This window comes from Dendropsophus ebraccatus, chromosome 3, assembly GCF_027789765.1.
Source record: "Dendropsophus ebraccatus isolate aDenEbr1 chromosome 3, aDenEbr1.pat, whole genome shotgun sequence".
Lineage (NCBI taxonomy): Eukaryota > Metazoa > Chordata > Amphibia > Anura > Hylidae > Dendropsophus > Dendropsophus ebraccatus.
Genome location: NC_091456.1, coordinates 187,148,870 through 187,170,307, shown reverse-complemented (window position 1 = coordinate 187,170,307; position 21,438 = coordinate 187,148,870). Strand labels below are relative to the sequence as shown.

Sequence of the window (21,438 nt, the reverse complement as noted above, 5' to 3'; positions counted from 1 at the left end):
GAGATCCCTCAGGAGACCATCCGCCACCTCATCAGGAGCATGCCCGGGCCTTGTAGGGAGGTCATACACCTCATCAGGAGCATGCCCGGGCCTTGTAGGGAGGTCATACAGGCACCTCATCAGGAGCATGCCCCGGGCCTTGTAGGGAGGTCATACAGCCACCTCATCAGGAGCATGCCCAGGCCTTGTAGGGAGGTCATACAGCCACCTCATCAGGAGCATGCCCGGGCCTTGTAGGGAGGTCATACAGGCACCTCATCAGGAGCATGCCCGGGCCTTGTAGGGAGGTCATACAGCCACCTCATCAGGAGCATGCCCGGGCCTTGTAGGGAGGTCATACACCTCATCAGTGATAAGTCTAAATTTAGATGTTGACCCATCTCTATGGAGAAAAGTCAAAAACCTAGGTACAGGATGGTTTTTAAATATATCTAGAGTTGTAACCTGCAGTATTACCAACTCGTCACTTATAAATCACTGACACAGATTAGACATTGTATCATGATTATAAGCCTGGATAATGGCCCAAGTTTTATTATGGTAATCACATTTTATAGACAGAATATGGGGCGGTACTACTCATTCATATGAAATATGTAACATCCAATACAGGCGGGGTTCCAAGTCACAAGACACATACATGTCACACTCTGGTAGGCCATTCCATAAATGGTCAGTAGCATCCTGTACTGCACAGTCAGGGTAAAACAATGTTTTATTATTCAAAAATTTGTTTATAGATTACTGGCTCTCTTCTCCTTGGGTATTGTGACTATAAATGCTAACTTTCCAGGAGCTGTTCTCATTGACGTGCTTCCAGCATTCCTCTTCTTCATCCAGAACATCTCTCTGTCACCCTCTGATCACGCTCTGATCATCTCCAGTCTCTTCAGAGGGCAGTATATATAGGTGTAGTCATATAGGTACGGTGCAAGTAGGTAAAATCCCAATACCTGGCCTTATCATCAGGAGCATGCCCGGGCCTTGTAGGGAGGTCATACAGCCACCTCATCAGGAGCATGCCCGGGCCTTGTAGGGAGGTCATACAGCCACCTCATCAGGAGCATGCCTGGGCCTTATAGGGAGGTCATACAGCCACCTCATCAGGAGCATGCCCGAGCCTTGTAGGGAGGTCATACAGCCACCTCATCAGGAGCATGCCCGGGCCTTGTAGGGAGGTCATACAGCCACCTCATCAGGAGCATGCCTGGGCCTTGTAGGGAGGTCATACAGCCACCTCATCAGGAGCATGCCCGGGCCTTGTAGGAAGGTCATACACCTCATCAGGAGCATGCCCGGGCCTTGTAGGGAGGTCATACACCTCATCAGGAGCATGCCCGGGCCTTGTAGGGAGGTCATACAGCCACCTCATCAGGAGCATGCCTGGGCCTTGTAGGGAGGTCATACAGCCACCTCATCAGGGGCATGCCCGGGCCTTGTAGGAAGGTCATACACCTCATCAGGAGCATGCCCGGGCCTTGTAGGGAGGTCATACAGCCACCTCATCAGTAGCATGCCCGGGCCTTGTAGGGAGGTCATACAGACACCTCATCAGGAGCATGCCCGGGCCTTGTAGGGAGGTCATACAGACACCTCATCAGTAGCATGCCCGGGCCTTGTAGGGAGGTCATACAGCCACATGGAGGCCACACACAATACTCAGCCTCAGTGTGACTTGTTTTAAGGACAGTACAGAAAAGTTGGATCAGCCTAGAGGTTTTTTCCACTGTGATTTTGTGTGTGACTCCAAATCCAGGATCCAGGCCGCCATTGGGTAATACATGGGATTTCCATTGATGATTTTTGTGTGATTTTGTTGTTAGCGCATTCAGCTTTATACAGAACAAAGTATCACGGAGAAGATTTCATTCATTCAGATCTAGGAGGGGTTATCTGAGGGGTCACTTCATTTTTTTGAGCAGTGTATAACACACACACACACACACAGCTCTGCTCCACACACATCACATACATACAGCTCAGCTATATGTACATTACACACAGGGCTCTGGTGCAGGCATATATAACACACACATACACAGCTCTGCTCCACACACATATAGCTCAGCTACATGTACATTACACACAGCGCTCTGGAGCAGGCATATATAACACACACATCACACAGCTCTGCTGCATACACATCACTTCAGCTCATCCAGCACAGCAGAGTGCTGCATACACTGAGCAGCAGCCCCTGATCATGTGACTGCTCCCTCTGGACACCGCAATCTCCTTCTGCACACCATAATGTAGCCTATTCTGTACTGAGCAGGCTAGAGTGTAGTTGCTAGAGGTTTCTTCTCCTACCAAACCCCCTCTCCCCGCCCCTTTATCCTTCACACATGGTGACTAGTGATGAGCGAGCATGCTCGTCCGAGCTTGTAACTCGTTTGAGTATTAAAGTACTCAAAGGTGGTCGAAGGAGCATCTCGCGATACTCAAGAAAATGGCATCATCCTTTTCCTGTAAGTTAGGGCGTAATTTCCCAGCCAATAAACATGCAGGAGACTCTTTGGAACATTGTGCAAAGACGTGGGACCCATACGTCGATAGCAGCGATTGGTTGGCCAGATCAGATGACCTGGGCATATAGGAATCTGGGCCGGCGGTGCTCGCCTCACATGCATGCTGGAGGAGATTAGGGACAGAGCTGCTGATTGTGAGGGAGAGTGTTAGGGAGGGAATTAGTGTTTCTGTAGGCAGGGATACTAAACAAAGAACCCAACAAACCTTGTAAGAGCTGCACAAATATAACTCCCATCATGAACTGTCAGCAGGGCATGATGGGGGTTGTAGTTCTGCAAGCTGAATGGCCACAGGTTGCCAAATTACAACTCCCACCAAGAACTGTTAGCAGGCCATGGTGGGGATTGTAGTTCTTCGAGTGTATTCTCAGCTGTCCTGGCCTCCTGAAGATCACTGCTGCCCACCTCCTGGGGAACACTGTTACTAATGCTGAGGTCTGAGGGGGGGGGGGGGGGTTGTTGGTTGCTGCGGGCAGGGCGCCACTGCTGCTCAGTTCCAGGTGGGAATTGTAGTGTGGCAGGCACCACACTGCTGAGGTCTGGAGGTAGGGTGGATTGGGAGAGGGGCCTAGAAAGTGTCCGGATTACCTGCGCTCCCATAGACTTCAATGGGGTGTTCGTGCCAGAATTCCAGGCGAAAATGGGACAGGATCTAATAAATTTTCCGGAACGGACGCCCTTCAGGAAAAATCCTGATGAGTGTCTGTCACAAATGCATCCCTATGGGGCTGGAAATCCGTCCGGATTTCCTGGATGTGTGAGGGGGGCCTTACTGTCAGGAAATCCTGAGGGCTTGCTGAAGGCTGATTAGGATTTCCTGACAGTAACAACCAACATGGCCGTTTGAAGGGACCTGAGCCTTACAAGTGCCAAGTTCTAGTAGATATTCAAAGCCGCCCTAGGAGCCGACTGGATGTTCTTCTCTGCTGCAGGAGTTCAGCGATGTTCTGCCCCTTTACTTACTAGCAGCACCACCTGTCCCGCTGGAGGACCTAATTATAATATCTACTAAAACAGTCATATCCTGGCACTTGTAAGGGTACGTTCACACTTACCGGATCCGCAGTGGATTTCTCAAAGCGAATTCGCAGGGAGACCCACTGCGGATCACTACCCAGTAAACTCTATGGGCAGACAAACTCGCAGCATGATGCACATCCCGCTGCGAGTTTGTCCACAGCCCGCCCTGTTAACCCCCTCGCCCAAGCCGGAGCCTATACGTCACCTGCTCCCCGCTCCGGCTTGCTTCGAGGCTTCACGTTCCGCTCAGCCCATCAGTGCTCTGCAGCGGGGCAGTGCACTGATTGGCTGAGCGGGACCTGCCGGGAACCCCACGAAGCAAGACGGAGCGGGAATCAGGTGAAGTATAGGCTACGGCGGCGGGAGGTTAACGGGGCGGGCTGTGGACAAACTCGCAGCGGGATGTGCATCATGCTGCGAGTTTGTCTGCCCATAGTTTACTGGGCAGGGATCCGCAGCGGGTCTCAATGCGAATTAGCTGTGGATCCGGTACGTGCGAACGTACCCTAAGGCTTCCACCGATACTTACTGTCACCAGACTCCCCCTCTCTCTGTACAGATGGTACGGCCCTTCTCCTCGCCCTCTGCTCCAGATATTACAACTATGGGGAAGAATAACAAACATGAGACCCCAATAATTAGTAGAAGGATTGTGCAGCCCCACATGACGTCAGACCAACCTCTGGCAGCTACTTTCTAACGTCACCACACATCCCTGACCCTGCAGACCATCGCATAACAGTGCACCGACACACCCCTGACCATCGCATAACAGTGCACCCACACACCCCTCACCCTGCAGACCATCGCATAACAGTGCCCCCCCACACTGACCCTGCAGACCATCACATAACAGTGCCCCCCCCACACTGACCCTGCAGACCATCACATAACAGTGCCCCCCTCCACTGACCCTGCAGACCATCACATAACAGTGCCCCCCCCCACTGACCCTGCAGACCATCACATAACAGTGCCCCCCACTGACCCTGCAGACCATCACATAACAGTGCCCCCCCCACTGACCTTGCAGACCATCACATAACAGTGCCCCCCCCCCACACACACACTGACCCTGCAGACCATCACATAACAGTGCCCCCCCACACACACACACACTGACCCTGCAGACCATCACATAACAGTGCCCCCCCACACTGACCCTGCAGACCATCACATAACAGTGCCCCCCACTGACCATCACATAACAGTGCCCCCCCCCCACACACACACACTGACCCTGCAGACCATCACATAACAGTGCCCCCCCACACACACCCCTGACTGCACAGAACATCTCACCCACACACTCCTGACCCTGCAGAGCAGTGCCCTCAATGTGCCTTACCTCCTGCTGATTGTATACACTGCACAAAATGCCCGGGAAACCAGCTTCCTCATAGAAAACCTAGGAGAGGAATATAGCTCCTCCCACACATGAGACTGGTCACATGGGCATGACGTCATCAAAGGTCCTTTAACCTCCTTCTGGACACTCCATTCTAGTTGGGTCACTGCTCACCTCTCTGCCCCGCCCCTTGCCTCCTGAGCACTAATCATTGGAGAGGAGGAGGGGCCAGACACAAGGTACATGTGGAAATCCTTCCTGCCCCTTCCCCTCCTCCTGCTAGTGTGCTCTGCTGCTGCTGCCGCCTCCTGGGATCTGCCCACTGGCTGCCAGACAGGTAGGAGATTATGGGGAAACCAAAATGTTTACATCACAGAAGGAGAATAATCACAGATCCGGTCACAGGAGCTCAAACATCTCTACACATTTATAACTTGTCTCTTCCTATCGCTGTGCCGGGATTGTTGTACTTTTTCTTCCCATTCTTTATTATCCATTGTATCCTCTACTTTCTATTCATCTCTCCAGGATCCTCTGCTGATATCTTCTATATAAGAGACCGACCCATCAACCATGGAGAGAGACAGAGACAAGATGGCCGAGAGGATAATAACCCTCACCCTACACATACTCTTCCTGCTTACTGGAGAGGTGAGGGATTCTGGGAGTGATGTCATCATGGCATCATTCTTATCTATGGAATAACAGATGGATAGGACTGGAGAGGTGAGGGATTCTGGGAGTGATGTCATCATGACATCATTCTTATCTATGGAATAACAGATGGATAGGACTGGAGAGGTGAGGGATTCTGGGAGTGATGTCATCATGACATCATTCTTATCTATGGAATAACAGATGGATAGGACTGGAGAGGTGAGGGATTCTGGGAGTGATGTCATCATGACATCATTCTTATCTATGGAATAACAGATGGATAGGACTGGGGAGGTGAGGGATTCTGGGAGTGATGTCATCATGACATCATTCTTATCTATGGAATAACAGATGGATAGGACTGGAGAGGTGAGGGATTCTGGGAATGGATGGAGTGATAGTAATGTGTCTCTCCATACACAGGATTACACAGTAGTGAAGAAGTCCTCTAGTGGGCGCTGTGGGGCCCCTGGGTGTGAAGGATGGGGAAGAACCCTGAGCCCAATCCCGGGGCCCCTGATACATGAGGAAATGGAGGAAGAGAAGATCCTAGAAGTCACCAACAAGATGGTGGAGCTGCTGAGTGGAGAGGTGAGACTGTGGCTGCTGGGAATGCTGGGACATTATACAGTAACACCACTGGAGGGGGGGGGGGATGACTGTGTGACCATTGTGTGTGTCAGGTTCCTATAAGGTGTCAGGACGTGGCGGTCTATTTCTCCATGGAGGAGTGGGAGTATGTAGAAGGACACAAGGATCAGTACAAGGATGTGATGCTGGAGGATCAGCAGCCCCTCCCATCAGCAGGTAATAGACAGGACTATATACACACCTCCTCTCTGTATTATCTGGATGGAAAGAATGAATTCAGTCTCTGTATGTGTTCCCTCCAGTCAGATCCAGTAAGAGAACAGCACCAGAGAGATGTCCCCGACCTCTTCTTCCTCAGGATCAGGATCAGGTAGATGGAGATGTTCCCTATGATCTGTACATCCCACCTGACTTCTCCTACTGTCTGATGACTTCTACAATATTTCTCTATTTCTCAATATTTATCTTATGAATCAGGGGGAAGATGGGAACAATATTAATGCTCCAGAGACACATGTGAGTGGTGATAAGCAGTATAAGGAGAACATCACTACAGGGAAAGATCTGAACTATATTAATGCTACAGACATAATGGTAAAAAAACAAGAGGAGACAGATGTGAGCAGTGATCAGCAGTATAAGGAGGAAATTACTACAGGGAAGGAACTGATTCATAAGATTGGAATGGACAAGAAAGTAAAAGAAGAGGAGACAGATGACAGCAGTGATGAGCAGTATAAGGAGGACATCACTACAGGTAACCGCCCAGGTGAGTAGTGACCACTAAATGCAGAGAACAGTCACACATTCTCCTCAGTCATCGGCTGTAACTATTCTGTGTGGAATATTATAAGCTCTGTGTCCTGTCAGTTTTCCAGCTATATAATCATTCAGCCTAAATTCTAATATATACAGCACAGTCCCAGCGGACAATATATCACTATCAGTCTCCTGCTGCTGCATCTATAGTGACTGTCCTCATCTTACATCATAACCGGCTGCAAAAAAAATTTAAGAAATTAACGGGTGATTGCAAGAAGTTGTGTAATATATTCACTTAAATTTTTTTTTTTTTTTTAAAGAATTAATATGGTGAAATCAGAGTTATACATACGGCCGAACCGCGGTCCATGTTCCCGTCATGATGATATTTGGTTTTTACTTTGCTCAAAAAAAAGAGACCAAACACAAAGTAGTGCGGAGCGAGCGCTAAAGTTTTTGACTGCTTATTACTAGAGTCAAGAATTTTTCAATGGAGTTTGTGACCCCTCATGAATTTTGCCTTTTTTTTTCTTAGTTTAATCCCTTAGAGGATCAGGCCAATTTCGATTTTTGCGTTTTCGTTTTTTCCTCCTTGTGCTTTATAGCACTTGCAATTTTTCACCTAGAAACCCACATGAGCCCTTATTTTTTGTGCCACTAATTGTACTTTGCAATGACAGGCTGAATTTTTTCATAAAGTACATTGCGAAACCAGAAAAAAATAAATGTGTGGTGAAATTGAACCCCCCGCATTTTGTTTATTTGGGGGGTATTTGTTTTTACGCCGTTCGCCCTGGGGTAAAACTGACTTTTTATATATGTTCCTCAAGTCGTTATGATTACAACGATATATAAATCTGTGTGCGCTATACAAATAAAATCATTATTATTATTATTATATATAACATGTATAACTTTTATTGTATCTGATGGCCTGTAAAAAATTCAAACCATTGTTAACAAAAATATGTTCCTTAAAATCGCTCCATTCCCAGGCTTATAGCGCTTTTATTCTTTGGTCTATGGGGCTGTGTGAAGTGTCATTTTTTGCTCCATGATGTGTTCTTTCTATCGGTACCTTGATTGCGCATATGCAACTTTTTGATCGCTTTTTATTAAAAATGTTTTGGATTTGATGCGACCAAAAATGCGCAATTTTGCACTTGGGATTTTTTGGTGCTTACACCGTTTACCATGTGAGATCAGGAATGTGATAAATTAATATTTTGGGCGATTATGCACGCGGCGATAACAAACATGTTTGTTTTTTTATTTATAACATGGGAAAAGGGGGGTGATTCAAACTTTTATTACGGGAGGGGGCTTTTGATTAACAACAACACATTTTTTTTTTACACTTATACTAGAAGCCCCCCCTGGGGTTATAGTTATTCCCCTTGGGGTTAGGGTTATTCACATTGGGGTTAGGGTTATTCCCACTGGGGTTAGGGTTATTCACAATGGGGGACTTCTATTATAAGCACACTGATCTCTCATTGAGATCTATGCTGTATAGATATACAGCATAGATCAATGAGATAGGCACTGGATTGCTTCCGGCTGCTGCAGCCGGAGGCAATCGAGTACCGAGCCGGAATCAGCGCCATTACGGCGCAGGCACCCGGCCGGTAAAGATGTGTGGATTGCTCCTCCGGGACAATGTCTCGGGGGGGCGATCCACCCCACTAGACACCATGGATCGGCTGCCACTGGTAATCAGATGCAGCTGTTACCTTTGACAGCTGCATCTGATTACTTGATTAGCGGGCACGGCGATCAGACCATGCGCGCTAATAGCCGCGGTCCCAGGCTACATGCGGCACCCGGGACCGTGGCCATTCAGAGCAGGGTCGCCGCACGGCCCAGCTGTAAACTTCCTTAACAACCGCAGGGCGGTTCCGGGGGTCCCGCGGGCCCTGTGCTGGTTGGGGTTCTGCAGGTTATCGGTATGTAGAGGGTCAGTAGTCCTATTTTTTATTTGAGAAGAGTTTCTGTTACTTTTCCTACTAAGGACATCATCTCCCCGGCCTCCAGCTTCTAGATTCTTCTCCCTGACACTTCCTGTGGATGGGAACAGATCTGATCATTCTTATTATGTTACATAAAAAAGAGTAACTTTCCATGTCTGCAATATGTTTAAGCTTCTATTACTGGGAAATAAGAGAAATGGTGTTTTCTCCTTTGCAGATGATACTACCAGGAGCTCAGGGGGACATCAGATCTCCTCAGAGGATCATATCACACAAGATACATATGAGGAGCCGTCCACTATCCCAGATACACCCTCAGCCCCTCACAGCAAAGAGCTCTCATCTCATCCTGTTATACAAGTCCCATCTCCTGATTCATCACAGCAAGCTGACATTTACAGAGAAGACGATGAACATCAAAGAGAAAATACAGGAAAGCCTCAGTTTTCATATTTACAACGTGAAAAATGTTTTACTCACAAAAAATATCTTAAAGGGGAGAAAGCATTATGTTCAGAATGTGGGAAATGTTTTTCTCATAAATCAAATCTTCTTCGCCATCAAAGAATTCACACGGGGGAGAAGCCATTTTCATGTTCAGAATGTGGAAAATGTTTTAAAAGGAAATCAAAACTTGTTGAACATCAAAGAACTCACACAGGGGAGAAGCCATTTTCATGTTTAGAATGTGAAAAATGTTTTATAAATAGATCAAAGCTTCTTACCCATCAAAGAATTCACACAGGGGAGAAGCCATTTTCATGTTCAGATTGTGGGAAATGTTTTAGTGACAAATCAAATCTTTTTCACCATAAAAGAATTCACACAGGGGAGAATCTATTTTTATGTTCAGAATGTGGGAAATGTTTTAAAAGGAAATCAAAACTTGTTGAACATCAAAGAACTCACATAGGGGAGAAGCCATTTTCATGTTTAGAATGTGAAAAATGTTTTATAAATAGATCAAAGCTTCTTACCCATCAAAGAATTCACACAGGGGAGAAGCCATTTTCATGTTCAGATTGTGGGAAATGTTTTAGTGACAAATCAAATCTTTTTCACCATAAAAGAATTCACACAGGGGAGAATCTATTTTTATGTTAAGAATGTGGGAAATGTTTTAAAAGGAAATCAAAACTTGTTGAACATCAAAGAGTTCACATAGGGGAAAAGCCATTTCCATGTCCATAATTTAAAAAATGTTACACTCAGAAATCAACGCTTGTCAGATATTAGTAAAGTCACACGGGGAGGAGGCATTTCTATTAGAGATGAGGGAACTTTTCAAAAGTTCTGCAGATTTGCGGAGATTTGTCACTAAGTTCTGGTTTGTCTGAACCTTAAATGTCTCGCAATAAAACAGCTGAATGATGGCAGCTACGATATTAGGACTAAAGGAACTTTTATGCTGAGAAAAACGCCTCAATTCACATTTTTACAGCGAAAAAGCAAGTTTTAATGTCCGTTATTTTGATGGGAGAAGAGGGAAAAGTGCAAAGTTGAAAGTTATGTTTAGAATGAAGTGAGATGTCACTTATTAGGAGCGTTTGTTCCAGGGATTAAAAAGAGATTTTCTGGAAACACTGCCCTGAAGAACACATCAAAAAGTGTGGTGTCTAATAACCGTGTGAACAAACCCTCACAGAGTATTACGAGTGCATCTGAATAAAATAGAATATTATCAAAAATCCCTCCCCAGCAATTTAGTTCAAAAAGTTAAACCCCTATATTATATTGTCATTTCACACATGATATATATTATATAGAGTCATTCCACACAGATGGAACTTTTTCTAGTGTTTCTTTCTGTTAATGTTGGTTACAGCTAAGGAAAACTTGAAATTCATTATATCAAAAAAATTAGAATATTATATAAGATCAACTGTAAAAAAACAAATTACCACAGAAATGTCGGCCAAATGGGGTAGTGCAGAGGGATTATAGAAGCCACGGTTGCTTCAGTTCGTCTGCATTGTTAGCTCAGGGGCCTCTCGTCTTCCTCTATAGATTGTCTATGGGGTTATGGTCAGGGGAGCTTGGTGGCCAATCAAGCCCAGTGATACTGTGGTTAGTAAACCAGGTATTGGGACTTTTGGCAGGTGCCAAGTCCTGTTTGAAAATGGAAATTATATCTCCAAAAAGCCCCTCATGACCAATAGACCAGAAGCCTCTTATGGTCTGTTTACACGAAGCAATAAATTCGCCCAATCGATCTTTTAACGATTTTGCAGCAACAATTTGGTTTTTATAACAATCAGCTTTTAGATGAATAAATCGTTCAAAAAATTGTTATTGCAATTGTTTTTAAGATCGCTTGAGCCCATCTCACACATAGGGTGAATCTTTGAAAGGCTATTTACACGAAGCGATCTGCGAATTTTCAGCGAACGACAATTTGAAAACATGTAGAAAGATCAAAATGAACGATTTCTCGTTTGTCGCTTGATCGTTTGCTGTGTTTACACGAGCCGATTATCGCTCAAATGCCATCGTTATCGTGAAAATTCAATCATTCCGTGTAAACACACCATTACTTGGGCCAAAGAATTGCTCCATTGTGTTTTATCAAGACCAACGTCAGAGCAGCCTTCTACCTGGAAATACTCAAGCTTTTCATGCTTCCCTCTGCCCACAAGCTTTTGGAGATGGAATTTTCATTTTCCAGCAGGACTTCACCTGTTCACGTGGCCAAAAGTTCCAATACCTGGTTAACTAACCACAGTATCACTGAGCATGATTGTCAGCAAACACTCCTGACTATAACTCCACAGAGAATCTATAGAGGAAGATGAGAGATTCCAGAGCCAAGAATGCAGATGAGCTGAAGGCGGCTATCAAAGCAACCTGGGCTTCCATAACCCCTCTCCACTGCCCGAGGCTGATCGCCTCCATGCCAGGCCGCATCGATACAGTCATTCATACAAAAGGAGCCCCGACCACCTATTGAGCATTTACTGTACAGGCTTTTTTTTTTTCATATTTAAACCTTTTTTATTAAGTCCAAGATAAAGTACAAGGTATATCAAAAACAATAGATAAGAGCAATGAATAAAGAGCACAAGATCCAGGGATAAGTACACATATAACATCATATGGAACGGTAATGTCGATTCCCTAGGGAGCGCAGCGGTCCTGACAAGGCAATATGGTCAATCAACAAAAGTGCATCTTTACTTTATAATCAAAAACAATAAGAGGAAGAAGGAATAAACAAGGAGAAAGAAAATGGGGGAGAAGCAGAAGAGGAGAGTGGCCTACCGTCCAGTGTGGTCCAAGGGCAGGGAAGGGGGGGGAGTAGAGGGGAAGAGGAATAATCAAGTTTTAGAGGACGTCGGACCAGTAGGTGTGGTTCCAAACAGGTGTAGAGACAAAGCTAACCCAAGGGCTCCATAAACGTGCAACAGCAACCTGGGTGGAATGCGTTTCTGCCCTAAGCTCCTCCATCCTAAATACTGTACAGACGTTTTATTTGGCCGACATTTCTGTGGTAATTTTTTTAAACTACATTTGGTCTTATATAATATTCTAATTTTCTCTCCTCACCTTCACAACGGCACCATAGGAAGATGGGTTGTACCCTAGGGACAGGAAAAAGCATGAGAGATTAAAAGCCCCTCCCCTTCCTCCCAACACCAGCGCTTTTTCCTGTCCCACTAGGGCAGGCACGAGAGGGAGGGGATCCACGTGAAGGCAAGGGGAGATCCCCTCTACTACTACTATGACTAACTTCAGCTGCGGGGTCGATTGGGGCCTCGGCTTCTTTCCTCCCCATGTCGTCAGCAGCAAGCCTTAGGATAGGAGCGGTCCTGTCGTTCCCTGGAACCTTGCGCCGTCTCCAGATGCGTGGCGCAGAAACTCCACTGCCTGGGGGTAAGTTCGGGCAGATACCAGCACTGTGGACCAAGGACCACGTCCAGGAAGTAGGCCGCGTCCTCGCACCGGAAGTGACGTCAGACGCCATGGGCACCGGAAGTAGCGTTGTCGCTTCCGAGGCCGCGCACTCACTTTTAAATGCCGGCAGGAGTAGATCGGATTGTCTTTGACTTCAACGATGGATCCCTCCACGTCTGAAAAGACTGCTACCGGGGTAACAGTTAGTAATTGGTCGGCTTCCGTGTGCTAAGCTCTGCAGTCCGGCACGCTTCTAATGCAAGCTCTGCATAACTTTATTTACAGTGGTCTCCTCTCTCTGGATACATGGTGTATGTTTTTCCACTGGGAGTATTTCTTTTGTTCCCCACACTGTATTCTGTCCGTGTATATAGATTATATATATTACTATCACCAGGGGCAGCTTCTTATATATTACATATATTTATTTATTTATTTATTTATTTATTTATTTATGTATATATATATATATTAGTTCTGGTATCAGTGGTCTGAATTTCGTTATCCTTCTTAGGAGACTAAAGAATCGGCTCCTACTTCTAAGAAGGAAAAAACAAAGATACCAGACAGATTTGTATCTTGCAACAGCAAATTACCATCTAGCTGCAAGAAAAACATTTGCCCTTCATGCATTGGTGACTTCATCAAGGAGGACAGGTCATCCTTCCTTAAAGATATCAGGAGGATAATGAAAGATGAGATTGCTACATCTATGGCCAGACTCCCTCCTCCTCCTCCTCTCATGCCACCTCCTCCTCCTATGCTTGCGGTGCCTCCACCTGCTCCTCCAGTTCAGCAGATTATAGCCGACGAAGTACCTCCAGCAGAGTCAGTCACTAACTATTCAGCTTCTGTGGCTGCCTCTGAGGAATCAGTTGCCTCCACGTCTAGGAAGCGTAGAAGGCACTCATCAGAGTCTTCCTGTGAATCAGGACAGATCTCAGAAGAATTAGAAATAAATGACATTGAAACCAAACATAAAGAGGAGATAAAGAAATATTTCTTCTCATCAGATCACACTTCCGGCCTTCTCAAAGTGGTTAGGGATGCTTTGGGTATGGAAGAGGTGCAAGAGGAGGTAGCACCAAAGGATGTAATGTTTATGGGTCTAAAGACCAAGAAACAGTTAGTGTTTCCAGTACATGAGACTTTACAATCACTAATTACTGATGAATGGGTGGAACCAGAGAGAAAGTTGCAGGTTCTCGGTGAAATTAAAAGGCGCCTTCCTTTCGGAGAAGAAGACATAAGCAAATGGGGAGAGGTCCCTAAGATCGATGCCTAGGTGGCCAAGACTACAAAGAAATCCATATTGCCTTTTGAGGACTCGTCCCAACTAAAAGAGCCAATGGATCGTAAGCCAGAGAGTCTCCTTAGACGATCCTGGGAGACAGTGTCTTATTCTTTAAAGAATAATATTGCTGCCACCTGCGTCGCTAGGGCGCTCTACATATGGATAAAGCAACTGAAGGGCCACTTACAACAAAATGCCAAGACAAAAAATTGTTGATTCCTTGCCCCTGTTAAAGGATGCCACCGCCTTTCTAGCTGACGCCACGGCAGAATCCATCAGATTTGCGGCTAAAGATGGCGCTCTTACCAATGCAGCCCACCGTGCGCTCTGGCTGAAGAATTGGACAGGGGACAATGCGGCGAAATCCAAATTATGTGGTATACCCTTTGAAGGCTCTTCAAGAAGAGAAGAGCACTACTAAAAACAGCAGTATAAACGACCTAAGTTCTAGGAAAGTTATCGGGGCAAAGGGTAAGCAGGCCGCTGGAGTTATTCTAAGGGAGGCAAAGGGAAAAAAAATTTTCAATCTCAAAGCCTCCCAGGACAAACAATGACATTTGTCCTGTAAGGGGAAGACTGCAGGACTTTTCAGAAGTGTGGGGTTCTATTACCAAGAATAACTGGGTAATAGATATCATCAAAGAGGGATATTAAATAGAATCCACTCATCCCCCCCCCCCCCCCATGAAGATTCACCATCTCCAGGCAGTCTTCGGGTCCCCTGCAATTAGAGCTGGTAGAGAGGTCTGGACAAAAAGATCTCTCTCACTCCATAAGTGAAACGATCTCTTCTCTGGTGGCTGGATCGAAAAAATATCTAGAAAGGAGTACAGTGGAATTTGCACCCCAAGGTGATACTAAAAACAGATAGGTTGGGGAGCCCGGACAGGGACTCATTACTTTTAGGGAGTCTGGAACCCAGACAATATAAGCGACTCCTCAAACCTCAGAGAACTGAGAGCGGTTCAAAATTTCTTACTGGCAGCTCAGAACATCTTAGACAGGGTCCATGTGCACATACTGTGGGACAATGTCACTCCAGTAGCTCATCTGAGATACCAAGGGAGCGCAAAACACAACCGTCTGTGGTCTATCTTCCAACAGATTCTCTCCTGGGCAGAGTCACATCTTCTATCCCTATCTGCAACACATCCCCAACTAGTGGATCGTTGGGGATTCCCAGAAATAGATTTGTTTGCCACATAAAAGAACAGAAAAGTGAAGAACTTTTACTCCCTGGATCCAGCAGATCATCCTATGGCAGTAGACGCCCTAACTCAGAGCTGGGAGGTAAAACTAGCCTACGCATTTCCACCAATACCTCTGATACCCAGGGTACTCCAAAAGGTCAGAGACCAAAAAACAAAGGTCATCCTCATAGTCCCGTACTGGCCAAAGAGGAGTTGGTTCGGACTCCTCAAGACATTGGCGCTAGAAGACCCAGTTCTCCTTCCCTATCTAACAGATCTTCTATTTCAGGGTCTGATTTTCCATCCGGATCCAGCAAAACTACATCTCTTGGCATGGATCCTGAGCGGTCAATACTAAGAAGTCAAAGCCTCTCAGAAGATGTGATATCAACGCTCATGAAAAGCAGAAAAAAGGTAACAACTTCCATCTATGGAAGCGTCCTCACTATAGGTCCAAACCTCTCTCCCAGATGGCTGCAACTCTCAGGTTTTATACACAATAATAATAATCTTGGTACAACCGAGTGTTGCACTATGTTTAGAATACACTGATCTTGTCGTTTTTGTTTGTATTACCTCTTGTTAAAGAATAGAATGGTCAGTTCTAATCCATAAGAGGGCAATACTCATACAATGGGACAATGTACAGAGAAATCCTGAAGTAATGATATAGGTTTTTTTGGTTTCTTGATACTACGTAATATACTATATTCTATACTACGCCCTATACTATATTCTATACTATGCCCTATACTATATTGTGTACTATGCCCTATACTATATTCTATACTATGCCCTATACTATATTGTGTACTATGCCCTATACTATATTCTATTGAATCAGAAAGAGCTGTTTAAACATTCTGTTGGCTCTTTTACCTATCTCCATTGAATCAGTAAAAGCCTTCTTCAAACTTTTTGGATGACCTAGAAGTCTTATGTATATAGTCATCTGGATTATAACAGAGGGGTAATAGCCACACCACCAGTGCTCCTAACAGCTAACTGGGCACAAATAACAGCACAGGAACAGAGACATAAGAGACATACCTTCATCCTCAGCGCCCCGTGCACAATAGGAACATATCGGCAGGTTAGATTTATCCAATCTGCTGATAGTTCCCCTTTAAATATTAAGCAAAGTTGGCATTGAGCTCAAGGGGACATTAAACTGTACAAAAAACACCTAGTCAAGTAGGATAAGGTTAAATAAACAATCAACCCCACCCGCAAAATCAAGATCCATGAGGTTTGAAAAGGAATAGAAAAAGGCCCAAATTCACGAAGGCTTTACAGCTGTTTTATGATCTAAAAAAGTGATAAATTTTGCCACAACTATTCTGGTGTGAACGCTGCTGGATCAGGGCCTACGGCTGTTGACAAGACATGAACATATAGAGATGCTAGTTTTGATGTTCTATCCAAGAGCAGCGTGCGACCCATAACATGTATGTCTTGTGGTGTTTTATCTGTAACCCACAGGCTTGAACTGCGAAGGGAAAACCCTGATGGGGTATAGAAGTGACCTTCACACCCTCGCTTTAGTCACTCCCCATAAAAAACCTTTCAACTTAAGGCTATGTTCACAAGCTGTATGAGACCGGCCGTTCTTTGACCCGGCCAGGTCACAGAATGGCTGGTCTCATTAAAGATCATCTCGGCCGGTACTGCGTCTGTGCGCACCCGCATCAGAACTCTCCACTGCACACTATGGAGCAGGCGGCCGGAGACTCTCGCTCCACTGTGTGCACTGACAGGGTTTTCTGTGCCCGCTATTCACTGAATAGCGGCCGCAGAAAACGTCAGTTTGCGTCGCCGCTAGAGATTCCATAGACGTCAAGGTAACATATATTTTCATATTAATCACGGCCGTTGTTGCAATCGGCAACAACGGCCGTAGTTTTACAAAAATATACGCAGTGTAAACATAGCCTAAGGGTGTATTTACATGTATAAAAAAAAATCACAGTTGCCTCACCCAGTCTAGGTGTGCGTGAACTACTGGTCAATACGTGGAATATTAACAAGATCCCAGAATCACGTATTAAAATATAACTTTTTAATAGATATGCATTCAAATCCATAGATATAAAAATAGTGTAGTGTAGAATCGGCCCTGGACTCTACAACCCACACAAGTGGCTCAGGTAGTGCAACTCATCCAGGATGGCACATCAGTGCGAGCTGTGGCAAGAAGGTTTGCTGTGTCTGTCCGAGTAGTGTACAGAGGCTGGAAGTGCTACCAGGAGACAGGATGGTACACCAGGAGACACTGAGGAGGCCGTAGGAGGGCAACAACCAAGCAGCAGGACCGCTACTTCTGCCTTTGTGCAAGGAGGAACAGAAGGAACACTGCCAGAGCCCTGCAAAATGACCTCCAGCAGGCCACAAATGGGAATTTGTCATTTCTCATTCTTCAGTATGAGCGGCTTGGCAGTGGGTCAGTAATGGTGGGGGTGGCATTTCTTTGGGGGGCCGCACAGCCCTCCATGTGCTGCCAGAGGTAGCCTGACTGCCATTAGGTACCGAGATGAGACCCTCCCACCCCTTGTGAGACCTTATGCTGGTGCGGTTGGCCCTGGGTTCCCCCTAATGCAGGACAATGCTAGACCTCATGTGGCTGGAGTGTGTCAGCAGTTCCTGCAGGATGACGGCCGTGAAGCTATGGACGAGCCGCCCGTTCCCCAGACCTAAATCCCGTTGAGCCCATCTGGGACATCATGTCTCCTCCATCCACCAACGTCACGTTGTAGCCAGGGCTGTGGAGTCGGAGCTAGTTTTGGCTGGAGTCGGGAAAAAAAAATGTACTCCAGCTTTAAAAAATTTATAATTGAGTTTTGATATGAATTTTATAAGTTGTGCTCATCAATATATTTAATGAGCAACATTCTAATAGGACACTGGCCCTATTACATAAGGGTGGTCGGGGGATATACCAGTAATAGGACACTGGCCCTATTACATAAGGGGGGTCGGGGGAAAAGTTGTCCGTCACTATTTGGCAGTTTGTTTCTGAGCTGGAAGAGTCCATTGTGTGGGGGGAGATCTGTGCTGTTCTCTTCCTGGATGCTGGATGACTGTATATGTACAGCAGTGTAATATGAAGATATCCTGTGTAATATAGAGGAGGAGGAGGAGACATAAGTAGTGTAGCAGTAACATCTGTCCTCAGTGTGGTGTTTTCTCTCTTGTAGAAGATTGTGTGTTTTTCTTCAGTGTTCTATGGCAGCAGCTGTGTGTGTGTGTGTGTGTGTGTGTGTGTGTGTGCGCTATGGCTGCAGCAGGCTGTGTGTGTGTATGCTATTGCGTGCCCCCACAGTGACCCTTAACATCACTATGAGTGACCCCTCTGTATCACAGGGATTTGGCAGTGTTAGCAGTGTTTCTTTGTGTATGGTGAATAATTAGTTAGAAACATACAAGATTGTCAGCAGGAAAAGACCCCCTGCTCCATCTAGTCTAGTTGTGAGTAGTTCAGGACATGGAGGCTGGAGACTGGCTGCATCCACTGCACACACAGGAGAAGCTGCTTTATATACAGTATTCCTTTATTCACTCAGAAGTCGCCCCAGGATCATGTAGGACATTAGGGAGAAGCTGCTGAGCCAGTGTGATAAATAACTCCCCTGGTATATGACCGGCCATTTATGAAGGAGCAGGAGTCGAGAGTCAGAGTCGGTCCTGATAAAATTCAGGAGTCGGACCTGGAGTCATAGTTGCGGCTTACCGACTCCACAGCCCTGGTTGTAGCACAGACTGTCCAGGAGTTGGCGGATGCTTTGGTCCAGGTCTGGGAGGAGATCCCTCAGTAGACCATCCGCCACCTCATCAGGAGAATGCCCTGGTGTTATAGGGAGGTCATACACCTCATCAGGAGCATGCCTAGGCCTTGTAGGGAGGTCATACAGGCACCTCATCAGGAGCATGCCCGGACCCTGTAGGGAGGTCATACAGCCACCTCATCAGGAGCATGCCCGGCCTTGTAGGGAGGTTATACAGGCATCTCATCAGGTCATACAGCCACGTGGAGGCCGCACACAATACTCAGCCTCAGTGTGACTTGTTTTAAGGACATTACAGCAAAGTTGGATCAGCCTGGAGTCTGTTTTTCCACTGTGATTTTGTGTGTGACTTGAAATCCAGGATCCTGGCCGCTATTGGGTAATGAAGGGATTTCCATTGATGATGTTTGTTTGATTTTGTTGTCAGCACATTCAGCTTTGTATTACTGAGAAGATTTCATTCAGATCTAGGAGGGGTTATCTGAGGGTTCCCTTTATTGTTTTGAGCAGTGTATAACACACACAGCTCTGCTCCACACACATCACACACATACACAGCTCTGATCCACACACATCACACACATACACAGCTCTGCTGCATACACATCACACACATACACAGCTCTGCTCCACACACATCACACACACACACAGCTCTGCTGCATACACATCACACACATACACAGCTCTGCTCCACACACATCACACACACACAGCTCTGCTCCACACACATCACTTAAGCTCATCCAGCACAGCAGAGTCCTGCATACACTGAGCAGCAGCCCCTGATCATGTGACTCCTCCTCCTCCATGTGACTGATCACATGACTGTGACATGGCAGGTCCTGGAAGCACACAGTAGATGCTATGTACAGTTGATGACATCACGCCCATGTGACTTGTGTGGGAGGAGCTTATGGTTTCCCAGTGTTTCCTAGCAGTAGTGAGGAAGCAGCCGGTCGGGGTCAGTCAGGACTGTGTAGCTGCAGGGTCTGTCTGTGTCCCCGGCTTTCTGTGAGGTAGAAGAGACAGTAATGGCCGTGTGAGGAGTTTCTGGACATTGGAATTGGTAAGCTTCTCTCTGGGGGCATTTTCTTATAATGGTCTGCGGGGTCAGGGGTCTGTAGTAATGATATGAGATGGTCTGCGGGGTCAGGGGTCTGTAGTAATGATATGTGATGGTCTGCGGGGTCAGGGGTCTGTAGTAATGATATGTGATGGTCTGCGGGGTCAGGGGTCTGTAGTAATGATATGAGATGGTCTGCGGGGTCAGGGGTCTGTAGTAATGATATGTGATGGTCTGCGGGGTCAGGGGTCTGTAGTAATGATATGTGATGGTCTGCGGGGTCAGGGGTCTGTAGTAATGATATGTGATGGTCTGCGGGGTCAGGGGTCTGTGGGAGCATTCTGCGATGTGCTGCAGCCGGGGTCTATGGGATTGCTGTTATGTACAGGTGCTATGTGCAGCGCTGTCCGGCCTCAGCTGCTGATTGGCTGAGCGGATATCTGAGGAGCCGGAGCCCAGAACTCCAGCTCAGTGTGTCAGGAAAGAGGATGTCTGTGCCGGTCCCAGCCCCCTATGGACTCTCTTCCTTCCTTCAAGGAGCAGTGAGATCAGTCCGGCCTCCAGGGGGTTCACTTGGGATGTCATGCATTGTCACTTAACCCCTTGGCTGCCAGACTGTAAGCAGCTATCTGTACAGGTGCTACATCCTTGAAGGAGCAAAACACCTGTCAAAATGATTGGTGGTCTGCTTTGATGTTTTGGTTTCATAAAATGGTCAATGGAAAGTGTGGGGGTGTTTTTGTTTGAATAAAAAATATTTTTTTACTTCTGTCGTGTCTTTTTTTTTTTTTTAATTCCTTTACTTTACAGGCATAGTAAGCCGTCCCCAGTACGTGGTACTGTGAAGAGTCGGGTGCCAGTAGTCTCACAGCATTAAAAAGAAAAGAAAAGTGCTCCTGGACTGGGTGGTGGCGCCAAAATAGATGCCCTTTCCCACCCTGGTACAGCTAGGCTGCTGTTTGGATTTTTACCTGGCTGGTTATGGAAATGGGAGGACCCTATGTGTTTTTTTTTTTGTATTAAAAAAAAGAAAATGTGTTCAGAGTGCCTCCATTTCCATGATCATCCAGGTAAAAAAAACAACAACAGCAACAACCTAACTGCAGCATAGTAGCGTTCTATATATGCCCACGTAACCCACTGCTGCCCGGCTAATACATCACCTGCACATGTAACCCACCGCTGCCCGGCTAATACAGTGGGGAAAAAAAGTATTTAGTCAGTCACCAATAGTGCAAGTTCCACCACTTAAAAAGATGAGAGGCGTCTGTAATTTACATCATATGTAGACCTCAACTATGGGAGACAAAATGAGAAAACAAATCCAGAAAAGAATTTA

The 21,438-nt window shown here is 46.1% G+C and overlaps 2 protein-coding genes across 3 annotated transcripts in view; both read left to right on the top strand.

Moving 5' to 3' along the window:
• The window catches only part of LOC138786728 (oocyte zinc finger protein XlCOF6-like), a 622,195-nt gene that overhangs the window by 339,475 nt on the left and 261,282 nt on the right, over positions 1-21,438 (top strand). The gene's annotated exons all lie outside the window — the stretch shown is intronic.
• LOC138787570 (uncharacterized) overlaps positions 1-21,438 on the top strand; it is an 89,386-nt gene that overhangs the window by 61,343 nt on the left and 6,605 nt on the right. The window contains 7 exon segments of the mRNA XM_069964917.1: positions 3,985-4,037; positions 6,622-6,913; positions 8,476-8,618; positions 9,099-10,059; positions 12,236-12,363; positions 13,282-13,975; positions 15,541-15,665. Of these exon segments, the coding sequence (XP_069821018.1) occupies positions 3,985-4,037; positions 6,622-6,913; positions 8,476-8,618; positions 9,099-10,059; positions 12,236-12,363; positions 13,282-13,975; positions 15,541-15,665 (2,396 nt within the window).